Source organism: Rhea americana, unplaced genomic scaffold, assembly GCF_003343005.1.
Source record: "Rhea americana isolate MKP2758 unplaced genomic scaffold, rheAme1 scaffold_354, whole genome shotgun sequence".
NCBI lineage: Eukaryota > Metazoa > Chordata > Aves > Rheiformes > Rheidae > Rhea > Rhea americana.
The window spans coordinates 342,939-351,894 of NW_028186484.1; the positions used below are offsets into that span (position 1 = coordinate 342,939).

At 53.2% G+C, this 8,956-nt stretch overlaps 1 protein-coding gene across 1 annotated transcript in view; it reads right to left on the reverse strand.

Annotated features, from left to right (window-relative positions):
- The window catches only part of AGAP3 (ArfGAP with GTPase domain, ankyrin repeat and PH domain 3), a gene marked incomplete at its 5' end in the record, with an annotated part of 120,432 nt that extends 111,492 nt beyond the window's left edge, over positions 1–8,940 (reverse strand). Inside the window, one exon of the mRNA XM_085312027.1 lies at positions 8,442–8,940. Within this exon, the coding sequence (XP_085168153.1) occupies positions 8,442–8,940 (499 nt within the window). The remainder of the gene's footprint in view (positions 1–8,441) is intronic.
- Positions 8,941–8,956: the final 16 nt, after the last annotated feature.

Here is an 8,956-nt window from a genome sequence, read left to right on the forward strand (position 1 = left end):
GACCTGGGAGTGCTGGTGGATGACAAGTTGACCATGAGCCAGCAATGTGCCCTTGTGGCCAGGAAGGCCAATGGTCTCCTGGGCTGCATTGGGAAGAGTGTTGCCAGCAGGTGGAGGGAGGTGATCCTGCCCCTCTCCTCAGCCCTGGGGAGGGCTCATCTCGAGTGCTGTGTCCAGTTCTGGGCTCCCCAGTAAAACAGAGACATGGAGCTACTGGAGAGAGTCCAGCGTAGGGCTACAAGGATGATCAGAGGGCTGGAGCACCTGCCCTATGAGGAACGGCTGTGAGAGCTGGGTCTGTTTAGCCTGGAGGAGAGAAGTGAAGACTGAGGGGGGATGTGTATAAGTACCTGAAGGGAGGGTGTCAAGGGGACGGGGACAAACTATTTTCAGTTGTCCCGTGTGAYAGGGCAAGAGGCAATGGGCAGAAACTGAAGCACAGGAAGTTCTGCCTGAMCGTGAGGGGGAATTTCTTCCCTGTGAGAGTGACAGAGCACTGGGACAGGTTGCCCAGAGAGGTTGTGGAGTCTCCTTCTCTGGTGATCTTCAAGGCCTGCCTGGATACAATCCTGTCTACCATGCTCTAGGTGACCCTGCTGAGTGGGTAGGTTGGACTAGATGATCTCCAGAGGTCCTTTCCAATCTTAGTGATTCTATGATTCCTGTTCTAATACATCCTTTTTAGAGGAAGAGGACAAGCCYACCATATGTGCCATCATGTAAAGCATTTCTCATCCACAGTGGAAAGGAAACAAACAACTGTAACTAGGAAGTCCCATATGACTCCAACAACTGAATCTGCTCAGAGTCTTAGTGCTTTACTACAGGTCTGTCAGTTGCAAAGATAAGGCTGTTTTAAGAATATGCATCTACCTGTAGCATTTTGGGGAAGGGAYACTTGCATTGTAATTGCACACAGAACTACGGATGAATCCAGTCTTGACCCTATATCCAAAAGTGTAAAAGCAAGTGCTTACAGACTATGTGACAAAAGGAACAAACACTAAGACAAAAGTGGTCTTGAAGACAGGCATGCAATTCCTTCAAAATCATCTGGAAAAAAATTCCAGGATGCAGATCTTAAAGGGGTCGCTTCCATCTATGTTTCACATCCAAAGCCACAGTCACAGATGTTAGGATCAGGAAGGCCTTTGCATCTATCTGCCACCCCAGAGCGTGTACACACACACACACACACACACTCTCACCCTCACACCCCCACACACACTTCCATACCCTCCCTACCAGGACAGGCACCTTTGCTGTAGGGGCATCACGGTATTCCCTGATCTGGCTGGACATCTCATCCTCCCAACTCCGAGACTGACACCACACGGCTCAGAGATGTTTCCCCTAAAGATGCTTGGRCTGGTCCAGTCAGCCTTCAACCTGTTCTGATCAGCTGTGCAGATTGAGCTACTTGATGTGCTTGTGTTTTCTMTCATAAGGCTTAATGACAAGCAAAGCAGTGTCCAAGCAAAGCAACGGGAGGCTTGGTGAATCTGAGCATRTCAGCACACCAGTGTGCACCATTCTGTCACCAGAGGCAGGCTAGATTCAGACTGACCCCAGTAACATCTCTGCACCGGGGYTGAGAGCCTCAGCAGGCACTGCCCGATTCCTGAAGGCTTGGGAGTGTGTCCTGTGCCTTCCTTCTACACGCTTGGGGAGCTTCCCAGGTTCCTCACGAGGAAAGAGTGTAGAACTAGCATCACAATGTCCTGCAGGAAGCCCATCAACATGGCATTTCACAAAACATCTAATTCACTCCAAAGGAAATTAGTCTTGCACTGTCTAGGAATCTGCTCAAGAAAAGCATTTCAATCATGTTTCAAATGCACTCCAAACYACTGGCCCTACCTAGTTACTTTTCAGGTGTAGCTTTAGACAGGCTTCATGCAGATACTTTTGGGACTTTCTTAAACTATGTCCTGATCATAATCAGRAGGCTTTAATGTCAGCTTCCCCAAATTACTGAGTTAATAAAGTAATACTCCCATAGATACACTTCTAGCACTTCTTAGAGACCAAGGGGAGAAGCTTTGCTCTTATTGTCAGAAAGAGGACCCACAAAGAAGAAAAATAAATACCTTCAGCTGCATCAACTAGCAGCCTGTAACACTGCACCGCTCCCTTCTCCCACAGCTGGCCTGGAGAGCAGAACCTGGGACATGTGACGGTTTCTCCAGCGCCTGAAGAATTGCCACTGCCAAACACAAAGCCTTTACTGACACTATTTGTCTCTACTACATGAGTCAAGGAGACCATCAGCAAGAAAGTCTGAGGATGATCTAGAGCACAACTCAGTTTCACATCTCAAACTGAGGTCCAGACCACAACTGAGTCTTTCAAAGTACTGTAACTGGCTGACAAGTTATTTACAAAATTATTATTTTACTCTCAGTGCCCACAGACTACCTTTCTCTCATCACATAAGAGGACATGTACAGCCCATGCATGCCACACTGACATCTGGGTGACCCACTTCTCGGGCCTGATGTAGTCATTCACATGCCTAAACATTCGCACAAGWCACGTTGAGCTACCCTGTGTCCGTGCAGCCAACAGCCCTCTTCCAGGTTAATCTGTACAGTCACTGCACCAGCACGCACAGGTACAACTCCACCACTTGGTTTTCAAGCAATTACACCAGCAAAGACCCCTTACTGGCTCAGTCCTCTTGCACTTGCTTTTCTCATCTACCAGCATCTCCTTGCAGCAAGTGAAAAGAGCAGGTGTGTGCGGGAGTGCATGGACAAAATCCACAGTTTGTCAGAACAGCACCTCAAGAACAGTGTCTCAACCACCCAAAACAACCAGAGGCTAAGTAATCCRACTGTCGAGAAAAGCCCACACAACTCACTGATGTCAGCTTTTTCCATTCCAAGTGCTTATCATTTGCTAGTTAAATGCAGCATACAGTCATTCCCTGAACTTAATTAGTATAAATGCTATTAGCATACTATTGTACACTCTCTATACCTGTGTATCTGTTACACACTAGTGGAAGTTCTGAACAACAGAGTATGCAGGCAAGCCCAGGAAGGCCAAAGTCCATAGCTACAAAGTCTTTACTTGGACATAGGAGCCTCCCTTCTGAAGACACCTTCGCCCTGAGGAGCTGCCAGACCTACATCCCCATCCTCAGGGCTGCGGCCCAGTCTCCCATGCCAGGCCGTGGGAGAGGTGCTGTCAGCTGCTGCAGCAGCATTCACCGCTTGAAGAGGGGATTCCCACCTTCTCTGGAAAACAGGCAACATGGGCAAAGGCACAGCAAGCCACCAGATGACCTGGCCTGATGTGACTAATGCACTAATACCCACTAACTAACATCCAGGTAGGTAGACGAGCGTTAGTACCGAAACTGCAGTTCAGACCTTGCTTTACAGTTTGGGTTTCAGTTTGTTCCATGTTGTTCCCGAGCCYTGGTATAAGTTTGTTTTACCCTCTAGTTTGGGTAACAGCTTAATGAACTATCATCTCCCTCATCAATGGGGTTCACGCAGGCAGTGGTAAGTAGCGGTTTACTTGATTAGTTTCACAGCTAGACTGGCTGTGTCATTTGAGATCTCACATTAAAACACATCCAGTCACCTCTCTTCCCTCTTCCCTTGTTTTTAGAGTACAAAAGGAGACTAGAGAGTCAGTCCTGTGATTGGGATACTTTCCCAAGGTGTATCTGATCTCAAAAACAGAAATGGTGGGCTCACGGCATCACCTGCATACCAAATACCTTACCACAGTCCATCGGCGGCCTTGGCTCCAAAACACAAGGCAGAGCCACATGAGAGAGGCAATCAATCTGACCTGTCCCTCAGAAAGAAGATTCAAGYCAAATTTGTTACTGCCTAAGAGCTTCTATTCACAGAGATTTCCAAGCATAGACAGCTCTGTATTGCAGAAAGCAAAGACCCATATAGAAGTCTAGAAGTTAAAGTGAGCAAAGTCCCTACCACACATGGACATACAGCAGGAAGTTTAAACAGACTATGTCTCCCTGCTGGTGAGTTAACCTGGGTGTCTTCCACGAACTACAGACCAGATCACTGCTGTGTGACAGGACAGCATCACACACCAGGAAGGGAAGAACAGAACCCTCCATCGTGGAGGCTGCAAGCCACAGCAAAACCTGCCTTTAAAGTAAGTGACAGCTCAGTGGGAATTCAACCATGTCAGTACAGACCCTCTGATTCTTACATCCCCCTACTGCTTCACAGTTGGGAGGAGGAAGGGACTAGCAGGGCAAAACTGACTCCCTGACACAGGCTGATCTTTTCATTCGATGAAGTGGAGCAGGTTTACCTGCCTTGTGCTGAGAAGAGCAAATGCTAGACAACAYTTGGTCTCCACACAGATGGTAACTAATAATTAACCAAGTCATTATCCAAGCCACTGTGGAACTAACCTGGATACTGAAAACCTGGACACTAAAACCAACCTTGAAACCAGGTCAGAGGCTGAACAAACACAGAAGTCCCCACACAAACCAAGTTCCAAAGTACCCAGCTCCCCACACATGCAGATGAAATGGCTGCAGAGTACTACATGCCTGGGCAGAACCACCTTTTCCGGGCCAGACTTGGTAAAGACTCAATCCTGGCAATGCTGGCAGAAACAGAGATCTCTCCAGGTCAGGAACCCACACGTGCAAGGTTTGTATTTCACTGCCAGAGAGCTTAGCCAATAAAAGCACATGCAGAATATGATCTTAGCAAGGGTTTTCTCACCAGGACTTTAAATATCTTGCAGCAGTAAAAGGAGAGGATCTCACCTATCTCTGGAAAAAAGAGCATGATTATTAACTTCTACTCTTGTTTCTTAGCTATACTGCATATGATGGCAGCTAAGGCCACCTCCCTTGCCAGATGTCATGTATTTTGCAGTGCACACACTTTGGAAGATTCATACATTTTAAGCCTCTCCTCACCTACTATTTTCCAGCCCATGCTCCAATACAGGCAGACTAAAGGACCAAATTCGGTCTGCTCTGACAGAGCTGGAAGGGGTCTGTTGAAAGAGACATCCCAGCAGAGTTAGTGACACAAATAGACGCTAATCTACTGCTTTCTCAACACAAGTGCTTTACTGGGGACTTACCTCAACAGTAAAAACCTGTTCTGAATTTGTCTGACTTCAGCTCCAGCTGTTTAACTCTGCAAGCAAAGGCAGGTTAAGACTACAAGGGCACARTTTTTTGAAAATTCATTCTTCATATAGATACCTGTAGACTGTAATCAGAATGCACTGAATCTACTGCTTCATATGGTGAATCTAGCCATTTAGATTTGTGTCTTGATAACTCTTTCCTTGATACCTTCTGGATTTCTCAAGTTTGTCTAAAGTGTGGACAACAGACTGGTTCAGCATCTGAGCCACGGTCTCCAACCCCATCATATCACCTCTGCTCCTTACCAACATTCCCAGCTAAGCTCAGGCAGGTATCAACAAGAGACGACACAAAACACTATATTCTGAATACACTATGCAAACTTTGCCTTATTAATGTAAAAACACTCTCCTCTTCTCTCACACATGCCGTATGCATTAGTCCTCTGAACCAAACAGGAGATTAAAGGGAGCTAGGTCCAGCACAGGTCACCTTACAGCAGAGCCTCTTCTTGAAAGATAAGAATATGGTTGTGAGAAGCACTTCCTGAGCCATGGAGTTTGGATCCTGCTGCCACAGACACTGCACCCACCCCACCATTTGATCCCCTCTTGAACAGAGAAAGCACCACCTTCAGAACAGTCCAGCTTTCCCACAGCCTGTGCCCATCAGAGGGCTTCTTCAGAACAGTATCAGCTATTAGCTAGATGTATGCTTCYGACCTACTGCTTATATTCACTTGTGATCAGTCCAGACTGGCTGGGCCTTGTGTTGACATTGCTCTTCAGCTCCAAAGGCTCTTGCCCATCCTTGTTCTATTTACCGAAAATCACATCCCCTGTCGGCCTTCGTTCTGCTAAACAAAGACAAGTTCTTTAAGCCTTTCTTATATATGAGTTCTTCACTCCCATGACAACCTCTCCAGCCTTTCCCTGTGTTTGGTCCAGGTTGAACCCCTCCAACAGCRGGGCACATACCATCCAGAGGAGGTTTCAGCAGAGCTGACAGAACAACACTGAGATCGACTTCCTGACTCTCAGGTRGGCTGGGTATTTGGCCTTGGGGTATGTCTGCACACCACAGTGCTGGATGGATATCTGAGCTTGTGATAAACAACTTTCTCCAGGTACTAGAAACAGGGTAGCAATATCAGCTTAGATCTCTGCCTGGACCAGTACACCCAACTTTTCTAAAGAGCTGATTAGCTACAACTACAGCTGCACCCCCTTAGGAGGGCATGTTGGAACTGTATCAACAGCTTTCCTAGGGCTAAGATGGGCAGCATTAGCATAATACATCAAAGTTTTTGAAATGTTGAGAGGGTGTTAGAAATGTTACTGGTCTGCAAGGCTGCAGTAGGAAGAGGGCAGACTTCCTGTGCTGTTGCACCTAATAAGTGCCACCTTGGTGCAGTACTGAGATTCTGCAAATCCAGTCTACAGCTTCACGGCTTACAGGCTCATAGCTCCAACTGAGAATGAGCCAGAGCCCACAGACAACATGCTTGGTGGAGAAACGTCAGAGAGAGAGTCAGGGTGTATAAAACAGCATGAGAACAATAGCTTTGGTCTGCGGGCTTCACTACTGCTTCTTCATGACCCACTGGTCCCAGGAGGAGCTTATATCATAGCCAGGTAGAACAAGGCAGCTAATAGGGCAAAAATGGTATTCAAGCGAAGACCAAACCAAAGCATGAATAACAAGCCATAGTCCCAGAGGCAGCCTATCCCCACACCTGTGCCCTCCAGTAAAACCCATAGTGAAAAATGCTAACCACCATGACAAATGGTGGTCCCATGCGAGCAGACCAGCCGCTGCCAGAGCTTAAGGTCCTCTCTGATGCTTCCCACAGAAGTCGCAGAGAGCTGTCTACAGGTGGACCAAAGGGAGAACCCCTAAATGTCCCAGCAGGGCAACYGGGTGAGGACGCAAACATGAGAGCTCAACCTCAGCTGCTCTCCTGGGAACGCAGCAGCCAGGCTGGCTGCCTGCTGGAGGAGCTTCTGCATGGAAGCACCTAGCAAGTATGAACAGGCCCCCTGCTGCAAGGGCAGGGCCCGGCCCTCCCACCTGGGATACACCCACATTCCCCAGACATGAGCGCAGCCTCCCCTCGGCCTGGGAACCTCCCGCCGCAGAGCCCGGCACCCGTCCCGTGCGTCCCTGCCCGCCGGCAACAGCCCCAAGAAGCACAGGCAGGAGGGAGGCAGGAGGCCCAGGAGCATCCCTTCCCCTCGTCCCCTAAGCACGCAGGGCAGCACCGGCCACCTGCTCAGGGGCTGTAACTGATCCGAGACCTCTACCCGGGAGGCGCAGCGAGCGCCAGGGACAACAGGACCGAGAGGAACGAGCCCCTGGAGCTCACTGCCCGGTATCCACACGGCAGCAGAACTTGGGCCGCTGGCGGCGCTGCTCCCGAGTCCGATCCTGGAGCCCCGCTCCTCTCGGAAAGCCCTCGGCACGCAGTTCCTCTGGGCAGACTTCGGGGTGCACACGCACCTCGGGGACCTGCTGGTCCAGATCAGCGCCCGCCCCCAGCGCGCGAGCCGAACCAGGGCACGTGCTGCCGCGACACCTGGACGCAGCAGAGCTGCGACASACACCCAGGGAAGCAGAAAAGGCGCCTGCTTCCCCGGGGAGCAGCCCCGGCCCAGCCCGGCCCCGTCTGTTCAACCGCCAACGCCGGGCGCCTCAAAAAGCAGCGGGGGCCGTGCTCACCTCCTGGCACGCGAGCTGCTGCGGCGGCTGGGCTGGGCGCGCACCGCTCTGAGGAACGATGGCGGTTCAGACCGAAAGGGAACGGAGCTCCTTGAGCGGCGTTGCCCGCGGAGGCCGGCCCCACGCCGCGGGCCTGCCCCACGCCCAGGCAGCCACCAGCGAGCCCCAAGCCCGTGCCTGCCCGGCGCACCCCGAGCGCAGCAGCGCTCACTCGCTCTCTGGGAACGGCCGGGCACGACGGGGCCGGGGAGACCCCGGCGCTGCAGAGGCGCGGACGGGACGGACGGCGGGGAGCCTCCCCGCGCCACCCCGGCTCCCTGCTCCRCTCCCGGCCCTGCCGCGACGCCAGGGCAGGGTCGCGAGCCAGCACTCCCTGCTCCCACGCAGCCGGAGGCGAGGAAAGGGCCCCGAGCACCGCCCGCGCGCGGACCCTGCGGCTGCTCACGGGGGGCCGTGGCAAAGCGTCCCCCGCCGGCGCTCGCGCTYCCTCCACGCGACAGCTCCCCGAGGGGAAGCGCGGGGACGAGCCTGCCGGGGCTCGCGCAGGGCCCCGGGCCGAGACCACTCGCCCCCGCCGCCCTCCCGCAGAGCCCGGCTGCGCCCCCGCGCCACTTACCCGGGGCTCGCCGCGGGCTGCCGCCGAGGAGCGCGGGCTCGGCGCCGCCGTGGGCGTCCCTGGGGCGCTCCCGCCGTCGGAAGCGGCCAGTGAGGAGCTTCCAGAGCCCCGCGGGCTGCCCGGGCTCCGAGCGCAGCTTGCCCCCGGCTCGGGCCAGCTCCGGGTAGAGCAGGTCGCGCTTGCTGGGGCAGGCGTGCAGGGAGCCGGCGTCCCCCTCGCTCTTGGTGCGGAGGCGCGCGGGGCGCAGCAGGCCCCCCGACTCCGAGCGCCGCAGCTCGTGGCCTCGGCGCAGGCGGAAGCTGAAGCTCTTGCGCAGGGAGCTGAAGCTCCTCCTGGGGCCAGGGCTGCTCCGGCCGCTGCCCCCRAAGAGGTTCCAGCGGCGGCTGCCCCACAGGGAGCCTCCGCGCGGGAAGCCGGGGGCGCCGGTGGGGCGCGGCGGCACAGCCGAGGGCAGGAAGGTCATGCTGCTGGGGCGCGGGCGCTGCGCCCCGCCGGGCCCCGCACCGCCAGGGCCG